At 45.9% G+C, this 19,868-nt stretch overlaps 2 protein-coding genes across 2 annotated transcripts; both read left to right on the forward strand.

Annotated features, from left to right (window-relative positions):
- The first annotated feature begins 3,410 nt into the window (after window positions 1-3,410).
- On the forward strand, window positions 3,411-11,286 carry LOC107108529 (glutathione S-transferase theta-1-like). The gene is made up of 6 exons (XM_015408972.1): window positions 3,411-3,639; window positions 5,127-5,183; window positions 7,631-7,703; window positions 8,813-8,963; window positions 9,559-9,735; window positions 10,964-11,286. Exons 1-6 carry the CDS (start codon window positions 3,528-3,530, stop codon window positions 11,162-11,164), a joined length of 771 nt encoding a protein of 256 aa, XP_015264458.1. The 5' UTR covers window positions 3,411-3,527; the 3' UTR covers window positions 11,165-11,286.
- A 1,749-nt stretch (window positions 11,287-13,035) lies between these two features.
- Window positions 13,036-19,583, forward strand: LOC107108550 (glutathione S-transferase theta-1-like). The gene is made up of 5 exons (XM_015408995.1): window positions 13,036-13,147; window positions 16,366-16,453; window positions 17,093-17,243; window positions 18,118-18,294; window positions 19,378-19,583. The coding sequence occupies exons 1-5, from the start codon at window positions 13,036-13,038 to the stop codon at window positions 19,576-19,578; spliced, it is 729 nt and encodes a 242-aa protein (XP_015264481.1). The 3' UTR covers window positions 19,579-19,583.
- Window positions 19,584-19,868: the final 285 nt, after the last annotated feature.

Consider the following 19,868-nt stretch of genomic DNA (forward strand, 5'->3'; position numbering starts at 1 on the left):
GCGCCGCCGGAGCGTCACCCGGAAGTGACGTCACACGCTGGGTGGGGCCACACCATTTGAGGGGAAAACAAAGAGTTTTCCCCTCATATGGCGTGGCCCCACCCCCAGCGTACAACGTCACTTCCGGGTGACGCGCACGCGGGGGTGAGGTTTCCCCTGGGCCCGATTTTTGTCGCGTCGAAAATCGGGCCGTCAAAGTGGGGGATTCCCCGCCCCCCGGAGCCATTTGGGAACCCTACTCCCCTCCCCTCCAAGGGCCGCCTTGCCCTGGCTCCTCAAAGCCACGGGACGCCCAGGCAAGCCAAGGGAAGGCAGGTTAAACTGCCTTCCCTTCAGAGTCAGTTTGGTGTAGTGATTAAGTGCACGGACTCTAATATGGGAGAACCGGGTTTGATTCCCCACTCCTCCACTTGCACCTGGCTGGCTGACCTTGGGCAAGCCATAGTTCTGATAAGAGCTGTTCTTGAAAAAAAGCAGTTTCTGTCAGAGCTCTCTTAGCCCCACCTACCTCACAGGGTGTCTGTTGTGGGGAGGGGAAGGGAAAGGAGTTTGTAAGCCGCTCTGAGACACCTTTGGGTAGTGAAGGGTGGGGTATAAATCCAATCTCTTCTTCTTCTTCTTCAAGGGGGGGCTTGCCTGGGCAAGCTAAGGAAGGCACGGGGTGTGGTCTATTATGCTAATTAGCTGCACTGTCAGGGGTGTGGCCTAATATGCTAATGAGTTCCTGCTGGACTTTTTCTACAAAAAAAAGCCCTGCCTGTTGGGCTGTTTTAGGTTTTTCTCAAACTCTCCTAAACTGGTGTGCAGCAGTTGCTGGTGGTTGTAGGCAATTACCACCGTGGAGTCCACCTTATGCGGACTTTATACTTCATGCCTGCTGCCCTTTCCCCCAAATGAGGCCCTGGAAAGGCAGGAAACGAGCTCCCGAGATGTCATTATTTCTTCTTTAGTATCCAGCCTGGGTCTGAGTTCTGTGCAACTTGAAAACTCTCAGGCACTACTGGCCAGGACTGTGTCAAATAAAACTATTAAGTTACTTCTCTGTGAATCTTCTAAAGGATCCTGTAGAGTAGTGTGTGTTCCTCTTCAGAGACTATCAGGTTTGCCATCCAGCAGTAGAATTCTGGAACTGGCAGAAGCTAGGCGAGAATCTTCCACCTGTGTGTGAATAACACATACCCTCCATGCCCTAAAGTGATGGGGATAACAGCCAGCTCTGTAATTACTAAGGAAACGTGTTCCCTGGGGAAAGAGGGATGAGGTGGTGCAAATCTATGTAAGGAAGGGTTGCTGGGGGAAATCTCCACCCAGGAACAAAGGCATCTTTGCACTCAGAAGGAAGGGCATGAGCACATAGAACAGCTTTGGAGGCTGGGGGATAGTAGGTACGGGGCCAGAGTTTCCCATCTCGGTTAGAAGTCCTCAATACATAGGGGTTTTTTTAAAGCAACTCTAGATTACTTTTTTTTGTATTTTAAAAACATCTAAGAACATGTTCTCTCCATCCTTCTAATGCTGGGTTGTGATAAGGCTGTAAATTGTGACTATAGACCAGATAATTCAGTTTCTGAAGTCAAACACAGTTTCCTTCTGAAAAGTATGCAGACGGAGAGTGATTTCAGCTAAGCATACCTTTATTTAGTTCAGAACAAAGACAACTGACCGGCTCGCAGGCCGGTTTATATCCATTCAGAAAACCCGCCACCAAGCTCACCTAAACACACCCCCTACTCCCGATAGGCTATTTACAGTAACCGAGAGACCCATTGGCCTCCCGGCTGGGGACCTAGCCCTTTCATTGGGCCGGCTAGGATCCTACGGACCCATTGTCTATAGACTTGAAGCTAGCAAGGATTTGTGCCTGGTCAGCCCGGGCAAGTCCGGGCATGTCAGGCTGAATACATTACACCTTCTCAAATGAAGACAATTAACAATGCTACTTCAGAATTATAAGTTTTAATTCTTTGTTGCCCCATGCATTTTAAGATCGGTACAGCTTTTGAAAAAAGGTCTACTCACTTTCAGTCGCATTACTAACAGGACTCAAAGGCAGCTGAGTTGTTGTAACTCATCACTCTAGGTGGGACACTGACCTGCCCTTGGCAACAATTCTGAAACTTGTGCCAAATGTGGCTGCCCATTTACAATCTCGGGCTGGTCAGCAAGAATATATTGCTACTATTTTGAGCTCTCTTCACTGACTGCTAGTTTGTTTCCAGATACAGTTCAAGGTGATGGTGCTTATCTTCAGAGCCTGTCACAACCTGAGACCCACGTACTTGAAGGGCCTGTATCCTTGTATCAACCTACATGGCAGCTCCAGATCCCAAGGCCTGTTGCTCAGTGAGGTTCTGCAGCAGTGTGGGGATTTAAATCTGGGTATCCCAGATCCTAGTCTGAAACCACTACACCACTCTGGCTTCTATGGGGTAGCAAGCAGCCAGGCCTGGGGTAGTAATGCAATTTGCCCTGGATTGCTGCCAGGCTTTGCCCCTCCCCCTCTTTTTCACTAACAGAAACCAAGGTTTGAAGGCTGGCAATACTGTTGTGGCTGCCTAGCAATGCTTATTAATAGCATCCATTTCTTAAAGATAGAATTGCTATTTCTATTATTTTGGGGGGAGGTTGTACCCCTAATGTTTTTTGGGTGTTTTTTTTTTTTTACATTTCAATTTTTTCTACAAATGTCGGGCTTTTCTCTGGTTTGTAGAAAGATATGTCTTGTCTGTCCATAGTCCTGATTTCTGGATTTTAAGTATTCACACATGGGGCCATGTTGAAAAGTAGATATATTGATGATGGTGATGAGAAAGGCCTTTTAAATTTGGATGACTGTTACAAGGAGGTCTGAGCTGGTGGATGCTCTTGAGTCTGCAAATAGATGAGCAGGTAAAGATGTTTGTAATCAGTTCTCATTTCTGTTTTCTTTTTGGATAGAGAAATATAAGTTCCTTGTGGGGGTGGCTGAAAAAAGATGAGTGCAAGAATGTTAATCTTTGAATGTGAATGGTTGAGTGTGTTGGAGGTGTGGAAATGCAGGAGCTATTAAGAAGGACTCCAGAATTTTGCCACTGAATTTCAGAAATGAATACTTCCAAAAAATGTCAGGATACCAAGTCACCAGGCTGACATCTAAGATATTTATTTGGCTGGAAAGTTCGAACAAATGGTCCCTGAGCTCTGATCCCACTTGACAGCTTGACTAATCCGAACAGTACCCAGTTACATTGCTTGTCTGCCCTGACCTCTGGAAGCAAGGGCCTTGATCATCCACGCCTATTCCGACTACACTTTTGCTCTTTGCTTTTATTTTTCAACAAAGAAAAAAAATCATAACTGGCTTGCTTCAGTCCCTGCCCCTGCCCCACCCCTTAGAAAACATCTGGCACTAGCTGGGTTGGCTCCCAGTTTTGCAACTCTCTGTATATAAAGGTTTCTGTTCTTCCCGGGAACGCTTCCTGCCAAAGCAGATCAGGACAAGAGTCAATGTAGCAAGCTGATACTCTCTGTGCCCAGCTGATACCACCATGGGGCTGGAGCTCTACCTGGATCTGCTCTCTCAGCCCTGTCGGGCCATCTACATCTTTGCCAAGAAGAACAACATCCCTTTTGAGTTCAAGGACGTGGAGGTGTTCAGAGGTGAGGAGAGGCAAAAGTTAGCTGGAGGGAGGGAGGACGCTGGGCTCATATCACAACTCTTCATTTATTTCCTGGAGAAAATCTGGTCTGTGAAATATAAGCAACTACAGTGACCAGAAAGGGTAGGTCTTTTATTGCATGTTATGGGATGGAGTGGGGATCGTACTCGACAACAGTGATTGTTACACAGGAGTCTGGTAGCACCTTAAATACTAACAAAATTGATTCCGGTGTGAGCTTTGATTAAGGAGAGCACACTTCCTCAGATGCTTAGAAAAGTACATCCAGGAGGCTGGGTTAAAAACTCAGAAGAAGGAATGGGGGAAATGTTACAAAGAGAGGCTGGTATAGAATGAGGTCCGATTAAAAGAACTCTTGGTAAATCTAGAATAGGTGGGAGACTCCTTCAATCAACAACAGCAGAGGAAAAAAAAACATCTAATCGAATGCAGGAAGCAATGAAACAGTGAATAAAATTAACACTATAACCGGTGGGATATGCAAGTTATTGACACCTTTAGTGAGTTAGAAATCCCAGATCTCTATTAAGCTGGAGGGTGGGCTTCGTTGTCTTGAATTTGTTAATTTTTATTCAACCGCATTGCATAGGATCCCACCTCCAAATGTCTTTTGAAAGAGAACAATAACTTTTAATTTACACATGGTATGTGCAGGGAGACTAATATGTGTCCGTTGACTCTGAAATGGACAAATGAATCCTGAATAAAATACATGATATTGTGTGCATCTCTAATGTTATCCAGCTTGGTAACAGCCTAGTAAAATGGACAGGGAAGACTGCAGAGGAAGGAACCTCTTTGCTTCTTGCTTGCCTTGAAAGCCCCTTGATGGGGTCACCATAAGTTGGTAGCAACTTGACAGCATGTGCATACTCCAAACCTGCCTTCCCCCTGCTGCCCAAGTCAGATAACAAGCACCATCATGACAGGTGTTCATTCTGGGAGACCAGGGTAGATGAGACCAGGTGATGAGTAGAAGAAGACAACAGATGTTGCTGTATGGAGACAGCTAGATTTGAGTCCAGTAGCACCATAGAGACGAGCAAGATTTGGGGGGCATGAGTTTTTCAGAGACAGCTTATTTTGTCACATACCAAAGAGAACTTTGACTTTCAAAAGCTCATACCCTCAAAAAATCTTGCTGGTCTCTAAAGTGCCACTGGACTAAAATCTAGTAATATGACTGCCATCTGAAACTGAAAGTGCCACTTTTTTGTTTCCTGGGAATATGAGCTCCCAGCCAGTGGCCCTTCTACTCAGCACCTGGAGAACCTGCTGTTGTGATCTTTGAAGGTATTTTGGTTACACAATATGTTTGCTGGCTCTTGTGGACAGGGCCCTGAAGCTTGAACAGTAGGCAATCTTTGGCTCGGTTTTGCCTAGATGGAAAGGGTCTCTCTCTTCAGAGCACCTAGCAAGGAATGTGCATGCCCCTCATATTATGTGCAATTGCATTTATGTTGTCAGATTCCATCCTGGGAATGAAAGCATCAAGTGAAACAAGTCCAGGATCGGCACAGCCAGGTAAACTAATTCGACATGATATAAAAGAATAATGGTAGTCTCAAGGGCTGGCCCAATGATACAGGCAGTCTAGGCAGCAGTCTAGGCAGCACAACTCAAAAGGACCTTGCTATGCCAGAAGCACCAGGTACCAGCACCTCCTTTCATGCTGTTTCCCAAACTGGTCACCTGGCAGTTCCTCTACCTGGGAGGGCTAAGGAGGGGCTGTGTTTCAGCATATTATTTGTTTCACTCATATGGCTAGTTTCCCCACCTTGCGTAGCTGTCCTTGCCCCTCTCTGATGCTTCCAGGTGAATATGGCTGCAACCCTATGAATGTTTTCCTGGGAATAAGCCCCGCTGAATGAAATGGGACTTCCTTCTGAGTAGACCTGCTTAAGATTGCTCCTATATGACTCCTGCAATGGATCTGTACCAGTGCAGCACTCACACAACACTAAGTGGAAAAGGCTGCAAGTAGCCACATTGGTTCAAAGAAAATCCAAAAACAAAACCAAAAGCCACATAATACCTTTTATTAGGATCAACCAAAATGACATAAAACAGCATGTGAGCTTTGAGTACTTGAACTCTTAACCAGAAGTGGCTAATAAGCACCACTGAAAAATGTGTCAACACCAAGGAATCTTTTTTTTTTACCAAATGCAAATGTAAATAGAAATGAGAGAGGATTTGTGCAGGGGTGTATTTTGCAATAGGGAAGTGTTAGTCATAATTCAACACATGCTCTGTGTCACCAGCACTGCTACTAAACTTTTTTGATAATTTGTGCAAATGCACAAAGTGCGGGAGACAGCCAGAGCACCAGTCTTGACTTCTGACCCCGTTAGAGTGAAACAACCAAGAAAGAATTTCCCTTAAGAACAAGCTACTAGATACATGGTTTACCCTCCACTATTGACCAAGTTAGATTGTGGTCCCAGGTCTATGAAGTCTGGGTAAAAAAGCTGGTTTAATCCCCCCCCCCCCGAGTGACCAGCAAAAGCAATACTGGGTATAAAGAATGCAGGAGGAGAGTGGGCACCTGGAGCAGTGCAAATGTGAGGAGGGGCAGTGGGACCTTGGAAAGAGGCTGAAAAGAAGTCCCACCACCTCACAGCTAGAGACTAGGGTTGCCAGGTCTGGGTTGGAAAATACCTGGAGACTTTGGGGTGGATCCAAGAGAGGGTGGGGTTTGGGGCCTCAGCATGGTACAGTGCCATTGAGTCCACCCTTTAAAGCAGCCATTTTCTCCAGGAGAGCTGATCTCTGTCAGGTGGAGATCAGTTGGAAAAGCGGGATATCTCCAGGCCCCACCTGGAGGCTGGCAAACCCTGCTAGAGACACACCCTTACCAAACTGCATTTCCAGCATTTCTTAGGAGACACCAGGCTGTGGTGGCTACAGTTTTATAACAGCAGTTGAGCACTAAAATATTAAAAACAGATTTGGCTGTGATGTCGAGAGGTGTGTGCAGAGCTGTTCGTACAAGCAAGGTTCAGTAAGCCATTCAGTATGCTGGGTGAGCCTGCCGCCTCTCTTCAGAGGCTGCCTCCAGGCAGGGTGAGGCACACATTCTCCTCCTCACCACATTCATGATTCTGGGGATGCCATTTTTTAAAACCAGAAATCCATACCCCTTTCCTTTGCTTATATTTCTGTTTGCAGTGTAAACATGGCCTTGGCAGAATCCAAAGGGCAGCTGATGTTGTGTGGGGATTCTATTCCGCCTGCCTAGCCTGTGCACACAAACTGTAACCTCTTCCAAAGAAGCCGTTGGAGCCCTGAGGGGAGTTGCTCTTTTGCCCCAGAGATGAGATTGGCTCCTGATTTTCCTGTGTGAAGGCCCAGAGATAAGACAGTTTGCCCTTGTACTTTGCCTTTGGGGCAAGTCCTCTTGCCAGATACCGCTCTGGAAATCTGTGAGCCTCTCATTTAGAACAGTCCCCCTCCACCTGTCTGCCTGTCTCCCTAATGCAGGCATCACTGCCAGGCCACAATTATCTGAGAGAAATTCAGGGATACCTGAGTAGTCCACTTTGCCAGACTCGTTATTCCTTTTGGAAAGTATCTGGCTGTTATTGAACTAAAAAATTGCCTGCTACAGGGCTATCTATGACTATGAACCATGGCAGCCTAAAATTATCAAATGTGAAGGTTTGCTTTGGAGGATGGAGGGGCGTTCATCCATCTACCCACAATGGGAAGAAAAAAGTTGCATTACACCCATCTCCAGTGTAATCATTCGTACCATGCTCCAAGAAAAATGGTTTGCCTTGCTTATTTCCAGTGCATAATCCAGGTCTTTCTTGATTTTTGGAGCTGGACAGATTTCCAAAACCACTAGATGGATATTTGGAAATAGAGAACTGTTTAACTACGGCCCCTGAGAAACTGTGTGCACACGTGCGAGTGAGCATGCCTTGCCTCGACTCTGACCCTAGACTGTTGTTTTCCCTTATTTTCAGAACAGCTGCGCAAAATGAATGTGGTGAGGAAAGTTCCTGTCCTGAGGGATGAGGCCTTTTGCTTGTCAGAAGGGTAAGGAGGCCACAAAGCAGGAATTCTTTGCCCCATAACCTCATCATTTGTTAGGCTGCTTCCCCATGACAGATTTTCTCTGCCCTGGCTCTCAAACTGGTACAGGTATTTTTGGAGCATTCACATGATGTGGTCATTTCCCAATTGTTCTCCTTCTGTCTCCTGTGGTGGTTTTCTCTAATTTGCCCCAGTGATTCCCGTACCTGCAGATACAGAGCAGGTTTGCCTACATGGTGGACAGGAAGAACCGTGTTTCTCAAACTCCTCCCCCCATCTCTAGCACTATTTTCTCTCTGTATTCCCTTGCATTTGTATTCCCTCCAACCATCACTCACAGGCTTCTTACTGGCTTGGGGGGGGGGGGAAACCACTCAGGAGAGGGTATATTGCTGTCACTGTGGTGATATACCTACTCACTTTATGTTTTAAAAAGCCAGTAATAAGTGCACGCCAGGGAATCATCCTGGCATGGAAGCAGCCTTGAGAATGCAATATTGAGACAGGCAATGTTCACTATTTGTAGTGACCCAATAATAATTTGAGGTCTGGGGCAAGGAGGGATATATAAATATGCAGAAGAGCAAGAAATGAGCAGTGACTCACGAAAGCTCCTCCCCTGCCACAAACTTGTTAGTCTTTAAGGTGCTACTGGACTCTTGCTCTTTTCTACTGCTACAGACAGACTAACACAGCTGCCCATCTTGATCTATAGATGTGCAGAGAAACCCTCCCCAGACACCTCCATTCTTGAGTTTGGGTAAGACATTCTGTAGGAGAAGAAGGGTATTCTACAGCTGTGGGGAAGCTACCAAGATAATTTCTTTCTGGCTTCATAATACAAATCCTCCAGACTCCAGAAGGTACCATCCTGGTGTTCAGGACTGCAACAGGGTAGAGGGAACGTGGTAGTCAGGTGGCTGAGTCATGCTTCTACAATAGCTTTCGGCCTTCCTCAATATGCAAGCAAGCCTTTATTCAGGGGGACTTTAACTGAGCAAGCTGCCTGTTTCACTGGGCAGCTTGACTCCACTGGTTCAGAGACAAAGGCAAGCTATAACCTTATTTTTCTCCTCCCTGGCTCTTTGCCTGCCATTACTGTGTCTTGGTAGCATTGCAATCCTTCTGTATCTGAGCCGCAAGTACAACACCCCAGACCACTGGTATCCATCTGACATACAAAAACGAGCGAAGGTGGACGAATATCTCTCATGGCACCAGACAAACATCCGATCCAATGCTCCCAAGACAATGTGGATCAAGGTGAGGGATTTGAAGGGTGCTGCTGAATGTTTGGTGAGCTTCTGGAGACTCCCTGTGTCCTCCACTGCTTGGCCCAATGTCATGACAGTACAGGAAAAGCTGAGGTCCTCTTCCCCTTCCCCCTTCTGTGTTTTTTGGTCTACTGATTTAACCCCTAAGTTTTATTAGAATGAACTTGAATTCTCTTCAGGAATGGCAGTTGTCCATTCATCCCCCTCCCGGGTATCTTCTGCTGTACCTCTACTCACAACAGTACTCTCCTCCTCCCCATACACGGTCAATGTTGTCACTCTATTGCCAACTAGTCCTGTCTGGGTCTCTCACCCGGCTTCTGATAGACTGCTCCCTAATGTTTTTTTTAATGTAGTCTGAGCCTTTGGGCAGCCATCTCAGCATGGAACTTCATGTTATCAACTCCACTGCTTATCATTTCCCTGTCGTGCTTCCCCAGGTTGCCCCTTTTCTCTTCCCTGATGGTGTCTGTAAATTAAATTCTGTACAAGTGGCACTTCCTATGCTCTGCCTCTAATATTTATGGGGCACCTACAAAGTTAAGAGGGGAAGCTCATGTCCAAAAACTGTCCATCTCACCCAGGTGTTGATACCCCTCTTCACGGGCCAGCCACTTCCCTCCGAGAAGCTGCAGGAGGTCATGGAGGGGCTGGCAACTTCCCTGAAGCAGTTGGAAGACGTGTTCCTTCAGGACAAACCCTTCCTTGCGGGTGACAAGATCTCTCTTGCAGACCTGATGGCCATTGTGGAGCTCATGCAGGTAAGGCCTGGTTGGTAATAAAATTCAGGCCCAGGAAAGGCTGGTTCTTTAGTCAGTAGGAAACCTCGCTTGCCTCCACTCCCAGCAGATGGCACTTTCCAGGCTGAGCTCTGGTGTGGAGCGTTTGTCAAAGCATAACCAGTGTATGTTTAAATGACAGAAGCTGTAAACTCAGAAACAGCAGGGGCCAGCTGCACTGCAGAAGGGCAATGGTCCAAATTGACCCAAGTGGGTGAGTCAAACCAAGAGCAAGCATGGTACAGTTTGGTGTAGTGGTTAAGTGCGCGGACTCTAATATGGGAGAACTGGGTTTGATTCCCCATTCCTCCACTTGCACCTGGCTGGATGACCTTGGGCAAGCCGTAGTTCTGATAAGAGCTGTCCTTGAAAAAGAGCAGTTTCCGTCAGAGCTCCACCCCCCCCACAGGGTGTCTGTTGTGGGGAGGGGAAGGGAAAGGAGTTTGTAAGCCACTCTAAGACACCTTTGGGTAATGAAGGGTGGGGTATAAATCCAATCTCTTGTTCTCTTCTTCTTCTTCTACAAAAGAAAGCAAATTACATCCCAAACCTCCATGCTTGCTTTGACTCTCCAATCCTAATTCCAGAAAGGCCTAATTTGTCCTTCTGAGCTTTACTCTCTCATGCCAAAGCCCTGCACTACATACCTGTGCCAAAATACAGCATTGGGCATAATCTCAGCCATGATATAGTGCCAAAACAGCGCCCAAGTGAGACCTGGCTGCAATGCCAGTGGGAGTTATAGAAGAGGGGTATGGTTGCTGTAGGGACATGGAGCCTGAAGATTCTGCATTGGCTTTTCCCTCCGTTTATACCAAACCCACGTTGGAACAGAAATTCCCTTCTGCATTGCATGCTGCTCTCACTTTCTTTGATCATCGGATTTTATGGTACCCTCTATACTGCATGCTGCTTTCACTTTCTTTGATCATTGGGTTTTATGGTGCCCTCTACAAAGATTTATGGCCATTCAGGGGTGACTTTACAGTCAGTACGACATTGCTTTGGGGTATCTGAATGTGGTTTTGAGCTGCATCTTTTCTGTTCCCACATGGGTTTGGTAAAACAACAGAGGGAAAGCCAATGCAGAATCAGCCACAGTTACAGTGGCTAGAGGCATAGAAAAAGGAACATCCCTCCATAGGTTTGAGGCTGTGCATTTACCCTGTGCCTTTGTGCTGCTTTTGACATCTCTGTCCCATCTCTGCAGCCTGTTGGGGTTGGATGCAACATCTTTGAGGACAGACCCAGGATAGCAGCATGGCACAGAAGGGTGGAAGAAGCAATTGGAAAGGAAATCTTCCTACAAGCACATGAACTGATCCTGAACATTCAGAAGTTGAGCACGATACAGATCAACCCACAGCTGAAGGAGCAGCTGGGCCCTGTGCTGCTGAAGATACTGAAATGAATAAAAGTGTTTCAGAGGGAACAGGTGCCCTGGAGTAGTGGTGTCTGTCCAGCCTTTCTTGTACATACAGGGCTATCCATCTCCTTAAGAGGCTGGCTATGCATTCAGAACATCATGCTTAGCTGACCTAATCCAAGGAGTTCTTAGGAATTCATGCCTCGCCTGCCACAATTTCACAACAACATTGCCTTGCCCCTTTTCATAGCATCAACAGTGAGAACTTCACCAAAAACGTCCTGTTTTGCTTTCTGCACTCCAGAACACCAGACTGAAAGCACTGTAAGTAATCTTGCAGGTTGCTCTATTTATCCTCTCCTTTATGCTTTGCTTGATACATGGCAGCCATGCTAATTCCAGATGAGTAGCCATGTTTGTTGGTTGCAGGAGCAGCATTTTATGCTCTGGCTCACCGAACATTACGCTGCGGCTGAACATATAAAGTTGACCCTGCTACTGACTGCCCATAGGTGGGTTCAGTTCCAGACAGCAGGAGCAACCTGCCCCGTGACCCTTCCTGCCACATTCAACTCTTTTGTTTTCTTGTGGAGATGAAGTACAGGATCCCATTTGCAGTGATGAGGGATCCATGAATGAACACACCAAACTGCCTTTTAGTCAATCAGACCATGGAGTCTAGCACAGTATTGCTTATTCCAAATGGCAGGAGCTCACTGTGTGCAAGCGGAGACAACTAGTCAGCAACACCACAGCTGGTAATACATCACAAGTGTAATCAGTTCTTGGATCTGGATCCTATCAGCTTTGCTGCTCCATCTCTTCTGGCTCCACTCTTCACTGTAATCACCATTTCACATGGCTTTCTCCACCACACAGGTCCCATAATCCAAATCATAGACTTTTTGGTGAGCCTCTCTGCCTTTTTTCACCACTGGATATAGCCCTTTGAGGTTGCATGTACTTGGCTGCCAATGTACGTGACAAAAATAGCAGCTGACTCCCTCAGTTATAGTGCTGCCAGCCATGAGGCCTGCACTGAAGCAACAAAGGACTGGTGAAATGATTAATTTTATTGGACCAGCTGGTAGGTTAAAGTGGCACAAGCATTTGATTTTCACAGAAATCCTTTACCAGACAACTGGCATTTGCTCCTCCTACTTTTACTCAGTGCTGTTTCTAAAGGTAAGACCTATGTTTTTAGCAGCCAAGCCACCTGTTGGTCTCCATAAGAGGTAGGGTTGCCATTTTCAGCTTGAGAACTTCCTGGAGATATAGAGAAGCTGCCTGGGGAAGGTGAGGTTTGAGGCGGGTGCTCAGAGGGGATAGGATATCCTAATCTGTCCTCTGCAGCTGCCATTTCTTCCAGGGAAATTGATTTTTGCTCTCTGGAGATTAGTTGTAATTCCAGGAGAACTCCAGGCCCTACCTATCTGGGATGGTAATACTAACAAAAGATCCATCACAGTGCACTGTGTAGGTCCTTCCAAAGAAGCAAGACATTTTCCCTTTCTGAAGGGAATGGTTAAAGATGATTTTTCGTCTTCTGCTAGCAACACATTTTACCTCTCTTTCTGTTTTCTCCCCAGTTTTCTGCATCTGTAAACAATGTTATGCCCTTTGATGGTCAAAGCAAAAGCCCTAATCAGATCCTCATATGAAGCTCAACTTTTCCCCATCTCAATTGAAAATGATGTCTCTGGGACCTGTAGGAAGAGGAATGGCATTGCTAAGGTCAAAGGGCAACCAGAGCAGAGGCATCTACCACACTCTCCCCTGATTGGCCTGTCAGATTCCTTCTGTGCAGGCTGTTTACCTTGCAGACGAATCAGAAGCTTTGGAAGATGTTTCTGTTGGTCCCACTGGTGGGGGAAGTTACACTACTGGACTCTACCAGCTAGCCCGGTCCAGTTGCAATGGTGCTGGAACTCTACTTAGACCTACTCTCCCAGCCCTGCAGGGCGGTCTACATCTTTGCCAAGAAGAACAACATCCCTTTCAAGGTGAAAAGCATAGAGATGCTTAAAGGTAATCAGGAATAGGGACAGAGATATCTGAAATATACTTTTCTGTCTGAGTCCTACCACACATATGCAAAGGTAACATCTGTTGTGTTCAGACAGTTAAATTAATTTAATTTTAAAAGTTTGTCCTCGATTAGGTTCAGTGGGACAGGAGAGCGGCTGAAACATAAAACAGGAGTCCAATGGCAATTTAGAGAGTAACAAAATTTATTCCGGCATAAGGTTTTGTTAGTCAGAGCTCACTTCATCAGATACACCTATGGTTGTCTTCTTCCACCAAAGGCTCAGCTTCAGGAGGGATGCCCATGGAGTGGTGAGGGAGGAGGGCGATACCTGCCTAGCCAGCCAGATCAAACAGATCAACCCTGGCAATCAAGGGAGTGACAGATGTCTCAGCCAGCTAAAATTGATGAATGTAGATTAAAGACAGCAAACAACAAAAAGGTGGGAGAGATTGTTATACCTTTACAGTTTACAATGGATCTTTCAAGTCAGTTAAAGAAGTAAGATGTAAAATCATGGGCAATTTCTGGGACCTGTCAGGGGCATCAGCATGCAGGGGCTGTGGATATTGGCCTTTCTTTCTTGCTGCTTGTCACTGGGCCATTAGAAATCCAGTCCTAAATTTTGCTCTCCCTGCTGCCTACTCTCCCTACCCCCCCAAGTCTCAACTTGTGACATAGCTGAAGGAACTTATATCTGGTCCACTTATCTTCTCCATTTGTCGTCTGCTAGACATTAACACATAGCTTGAGTATCTCCACCACCTTTTTTCTGTTCATTCTATGAGAGTCTCTCCTTCCTTGGAAACCATTGAGGGCTTATTATCGCAATTCCCTGCTCCCACCCACATCATAGATCTTACTTGAATAATGCAATAAACTATATTGCTTTACTGTACACTCTTTGGCCTTCAGAGCTAAAACAATCTCTTGCCCTCTCTTATCAACTTGGAGGAGAATGTAAATTCTAAGTGGCTTTCCAAACATTAGATGACTGCTTCAACCCCACTCTGCATGAGATTATTGATTCCTACCAGTTTTACTGCCTATTACCTCATACCATTGTGTTCCTTAAGCAATACTTTGCTACTTCACTAACACAATTATTAGAACTATCACAGCATAGTAGGTAGTGACAGACAAGGATCTTGTACACTTGGGTTCAAGGCCACCACATGGAGCTTACGTGGGAGACTTGCAGCCAGTCACTCTCTCTCCCTCACCTTAACCTACCTCACAGGGTTGTGGTGAGCATAACATGCAAGAGGAGAATGCCATGCTGCTCTGAGCTCCTTGGAGAAAGGGTGAGATAACAATGTGACAGATAAAGTACTACCCATTGTTATAATGGAGCAAGAGTCCAGTAGCACCTTAAAGACTAGCAAAATATGTGGCAGCTAAGACAAAAATGTGTGAGCCGGAGGCTAAAAACTGTGAACTAGCTCACACTAACTCAGCTTAGAGGGAACACTGGTGGCAGGGTATGAGCTTTCATGAGCCACTACTCACTTCTTCAGGTATCTGAAGACGTGAGCAGTGACTCATGAAACTCATATCCTGCCACATATTTTGTTGGTCTTTAAGGTGCTTGGGGAGCTGCGGTGGCTCAAGTGGTTAAGACGCTGAACTGCAGGCTGTGGAAGGTCGGTAGTTCAGCAGTTCGAGATCTGAGTGTGCCACATGACGGAGTGAGCTCCTGTCTCTAGTTCCAGCTCCTGCCAACCTAGCAGTTCGAAAGCAAAAATTGCAAGTAGATAAATAGGTACCGCTTCAGTGGGAAGGTAACAGCGTTCCGTGCGCCTTGGTGTTTAGTCATGCCGGCCATATGACCACGGAAACGTCTTCGGACAGCGCTGGCTCTTCGGCTTTGAAACGGAGATGAGCACCGCAACCCTAGAGTCAGATTCGACTGGCTTTCGAGCAAGGGAACCTTTACCTTTACCTTTTACTTAAGGTGCTACTGGACTCTTGCTCTTTTCTACTGCTACAGACAGACTAACAAGCCTATCCATCTTGATCCATCATTATAATAATGGGCTGCTCCAAACTTTGTGGAAAAACTGCTACCAGTTATCTTTGAGTAAAGCCATAGAGAACTAAGAGAGTAGAGTATGCCATCCACTCACTGTCTTTGACACCATGTTTCCACAGCTACAGTTAGTTTAGGCCAGTCCTTCCTAGAAGAAACTTATTTTTATTTTATTAGTTCAATTTATACCCTGCCCTTCCCGCTGAGGTGAGCTCAGGGCGGCTTACATAAAATACATTTCTCACATGGTACAACCTCTAAGAGCAATGGCAGAGGTGCAGAAAGTTTGATGCTGAGGAGAGAGAAGAGGCTACTGCTTTCATGCCTGGTTTGGGAGCTCTCTCATATATCCGGCTGGCTGCTACTGGATCTTGTACTCTCATGTTCTCTATACGTGTCCCCTAAAAGCAGAATAGCTTTCAAGTCATGAGAACACAGGCTTTGGCTGACATCTTTTCGTCAGTCTTCTGGCTAAAATTAAATCCTTAGGTTGTGACCAGTGTTCCCTCTAAGCTGAGTTGGTGTGAGCTAGCTCACCGTTTTTCAGCCTCCGGCTCACACATTTTTGTCTCTGCTCAGGAAGGAGGGCTCCAGAGCAAACTAATGTATGCAGCAGCCAAATCGCTCGCTCACAACTTTAATGCCAGTACAAAGTAGAATTTTTGTTCACAACACTCCACAGTTTAGAGGGAACATGTGACCAGTACCAATGCTTCCAGTTTCAAATTATCTCAAGACTTGGAATAACCATATACACAAGCCATATGCATATTTAGGGTTCATGTGATTAGAATGTAAAATAAAAGCACAATCCACTAAACCAGGTTACAGGGCTGATCAGTTATGATAATCCAAGGGACCATGGTGAGGGAGTGAATCCTGTTCAATGTGTGGTGGCTGAGGACAAAAACACTTTCTGGTAGGATTTTCCCATGTGACACCTATCTGTTTTATATAGTAAATGGCCCAGGTCCTGCACAAAGTCCCATAGCAAAATGCTTTAGCCTCACCGGCGTCACATTTAAATCAAACTTGATGTACAAAGTGTAGAATATGTGAGAATTTCTGCAGGCCTTCATCTAATTGATTTACTTATTTATAATACCCCACACTCTCCAAGACTAACATCTGAGGTGGCATATAGCATACCATTTGTAATGGTTTTTCCTGTTCTCTTTCACCAACATTTAGGGCAGCAGTTCAGTGAAGAAATTAACAAGGTGAATATCCTCAGGAAAGTGCCAGTTCTGAAAGATGGTGATTATACTTTAGAGGAGAGGTAAGAAGAGCAAAGAAAAGGCCCACGGCTCTCCCTATTCCATAATTATACCTAAATGTTAATTACAATCCTTTACAATCCTAGTGCCACTCCCTCCTAGCAAGAAGAAGGGGGGCACTCTCTCTTTTTACAAAGTAACATTGGCCATGGAAGTAGAAAGTGAAATCTGTGGGATTTTTAAAAAATTGATGTTTTAACTGTTGGCTGTCTAGCAAACATCCAGATTGTGCGGGAGGGGGGACTTTTTGATTGTCTTGGTGGGAAGTTAACTGGGAATCTGTAGTTGCCAGAGAGTACAGTCCCAGTAGACTAAATTTGTTTAGGGATGTCAGAAGCAACTTGATGGCACATAACACACGAGGGTTGCTATCTTTTCAGTTGTGCACTGTAGCTGAGCCTTTAACAGCAGCTCCACTTGTAGGTATTACCAGGTGACCTATGTCCATGTAGTGAGAAGCTCCATTGGCTAATTCCTGATGGTCAAGCCTGTATGAAAGGCAAAGTTGGCTTATTCTAGTATGATTCCTCCCTCTCATTCCCAAAGCTGCCTGGCTCCTTTAACACTAAAGCATTAAGGAAAGCCAAAAGCTGGCAGGGCTGTCTGACTTCACCCTCTCACACTACTTTTTGGTCCAACAGCACAGCCATCCTTCTATACTTGACCCGCAAGTACAATACACCCAGTCACTGGTACCCCCCTGACATGAAGAAGCGGGGTCGTGTCGATGAATATTTGGCCTGGCAACACAGCACCATCCGACCAAGTGCTTCCAAAATCTTGTGGCTTAAGGTAAGGCTCCCAAGTCCCTGGACATAAACAGGGGAGACAAGTTGCTTTTTGACAGCCTTTCAGTGTGCCTTGAATTCCTTCCTCTGTGGTTCAGGAGCCTTTGCTGCAAGATGCAGCAGCAACAGGAAAAGCCAGCATTGCCTGGTGAATTTTCTGATATCACACAGCTAGCTATGAAAAGCTCTGTCAGGAATTGGGATGGTAAACTAAGGCTCAGCACTGGTTGTCTGAGCCTTTCGGTAGCTACTACAGTGGAACGTCGTCAGCTTCTGTCTACTATCTCCCTGATAGAGATTTTGTGCCTTTTAACAACAGGGTGACAGGCAGAAATTCCACTGAATCTCTAGTGGTTTTGTTTTTTAATATACAGAATATAGGGTGGGAGCCTTTTGTAAGAGTGTAACTAGAGCCGACAGCAAAGTAACCAAGAAGCAGCTATGGAAGAAAAAGAAATATGTGATAATCAGTTTGGAGACTGAGACCAGCTATCTTTGCCAGTGTTTGAACAACCTAAACGACTGCTGACCTTACTGCACTGAAGAACAATTCACATACCTGTTCAGTTTCTAGTGGAATGCCTGATCTGGTTTTGGACAAATCTCAGACATATCAAAGTGTATTTGCCCACATGGTGTCAAATGCACCCAGTTGGAGGAAGAGATCTGTGGATGGGAACTGGTCTGTAAAGATGTCCTTTCATTCTCTGCTTCTAGGAACCTGATGAAGTGATTCCCAAAAGCTTATGTTAAAATAAATGCTGTTAGTCTCTTAAGGTGCCACTGGATTATTGTTTAATTTTTCTGCTTCTAGGTGGAACTCTCAGCGTGGCTTCATATCCAGCTGTTAATAATGCTTGTGCTCTTTTGGGGGGCAGGTGGTGATCCCTCTCTTCTTAGGGCATCAAGTACCCCCTGAGAAACTGCAAGATGCGATTGAAGACCTGACCATTTCCCTGAGGAAGCTGGACGAGAAGTTCCTGCAAGATAAGGCCTTCATTGTTGGAAATGAGATCTCCCTGGCTGACTTGGTGGCTATTGTGGAACTCATGCAGGTAACTCATGCTGCGGCAACCCTCACATCCCTTCTCTTTTAGTGGTCCTAATGTAGGACAGGGAGGTGGAATCTGGTGTTAAGTCCAGATAGACAATCAGAAGAGAAGAGACTGGATTTATACCCTGCCCTTCACTCGTTTGAACAACCTAAACGACTGCTGACCTTACTGCACTGAAGAACAATTCACATACCTGTTCAGTTTCTAGTGGAATGCCTGATCTGGTTTTGGACAAATCTCAGACATATCAAAGTGTATTTGCCCACATGGTGTCAAATGCACCCAGTTGGAGGAAGAGATCTGTGGATGGGAACTGGTCTGTAAAGATGTCCTTTCATTCTCTGCTTCTAGGAACCTGATGAAGTGATCCCCAAAAGCTTATGTTAAAATAAATGCTGTTAGTCTCTTAAGGTGCCACTGGATTATTGTTTAATTTTTCTGCTTCTAGGTGGAACTCTCAGCGTGGCTTCATATCCAGCTGTTAATAATGCTTGTGCTCTTTTGGGGGGCAGGTGGTGATCCCTCTCTTCTTAGGGCATCAAGTACCCCCTGAGAAACTGCAAGATGCGATTGAAGACCTGACCATTTCCCTGAGGAAGCTGGACGAGAAGTTCCTGCAAGATAAGGCCTTCATTGTTGGAAATGAGATCTCCCTGGCTGACTTGGTGGCTATTGTGGAACTCATGCAGGTAACTCATGCTGCGGCAACCCTCACATCCCTTCTCTTTTAGTGGTCCTAATGTAGGACAGGGAGGTGGAATCTGGTGTTAAGTCCAGATAGACAATCAGAAGAGAAGAGACTGGATTTATACCCTGCCCTTCACTCAGGAGTCCCAGGGCACCTTACAATCTCCTTCCCTTTCTCTCCCCACAACAGACACCCTAAGAGGTAGATGGGCTGAGAGAGCTCTGAGAGAACTTCTCTTGAGAGAACAGCTCTGCAAGAACTTGTGACTGACCCAAGGTCACCCAGGTGGCTGCACATGGAGTGGGGAATCAAAGCCGGTTCTCTCCGATTAGAGTCCCTGCACTTAACCACTACACCAGACAGTTATGTCACTTGCATGCTTATTCTCTTTCTAGCCCCTGGGAGCCGGCTGGGATGTCTTCGAGGGCCACCCTAAACTCCTAGAGTGGCGCAGAAGAGTCGAAAGTGCTGTGGGGAAGGAGCTCTTCATGGAAGCGCACGGACGGATCCTGAACACCAGTGAGCTGAAGAACATCCGCATTGATGCCCCCCTGCAAGCACAAATGAAACCCATGCTGCTGAAGATGCTGAAATAAACAGGGCCGCCAGGGCCTGCTAAACCTATCTCCGCGTTTTCTGTGTCTTTTTCTGCGGCCTGGCCTTATTTTGACCCAGTGGTGCCTGTAGCCATTCACACATTTATTTTTTTGCATACAATTTGCTTTTGTTCGAGCAAAAGTAATCCGTGAGCCCTCAGAAACAGAGGCGTGAATATTCCATGCAGATTAAATACAGAAATAAAACAGATTTTGCATAATCGTTTTGTTTCAGAATAAACTCATGCCATCCAGCAAACAAAGAGCGGCCGGCCAGTCACAACGAAGCC

This window comes from Gekko japonicus, unplaced genomic scaffold (genome assembly GCF_001447785.1).
Source record: "Gekko japonicus isolate JY-2015 unplaced genomic scaffold, Gekko_japonicus_V1.1 scaffold19, whole genome shotgun sequence".
In the NCBI taxonomy this organism is placed as follows: domain Eukaryota; kingdom Metazoa; phylum Chordata; class Lepidosauria; order Squamata; family Gekkonidae; genus Gekko; species Gekko japonicus.

What these genes read in the sequence shown, in the direction of transcription:
- LOC107108529 (XM_015408972.1), top strand. Translation starts at nt 3,528, where the DNA reads ATGGGGCTGGAGCTCTACCTGGATCTGCTCTCTCAGCCCTGTCGGGCC. An exon ending in CCAAGACAATGTGGATCAAG is followed by an intron (nt 8,964 to 9,558) that starts GTGAGGGATTTG and finishes CATCTCACCCAG; the next exon opens with GTGTTGATACCCCTCTTCAC. An exon ending in CCATTGTGGAGCTCATGCAG is followed by an intron (nt 9,736 to 10,963) that starts GTAAGGCCTGGT and finishes CCATCTCTGCAG; the next exon opens with CCTGTTGGGGTTGGATGCAA.
- LOC107108550 (XM_015408995.1), top strand. Translation starts at nt 13,036, where the DNA reads ATGGTGCTGGAACTCTACTTAGACCTACTCTCCCAGCCCTGCAGGGCG. An exon ending in GATTATACTTTAGAGGAGAG is followed by an intron (nt 16,454 to 17,092) that starts GTAAGAAGAGCA and finishes TTGGTCCAACAG; the next exon opens with CACAGCCATCCTTCTATACT. An exon ending in CCAAAATCTTGTGGCTTAAG is followed by an intron (nt 17,244 to 18,117) that starts GTAAGGCTCCCA and finishes TTTGGGGGGCAG; the next exon opens with GTGGTGATCCCTCTCTTCTT.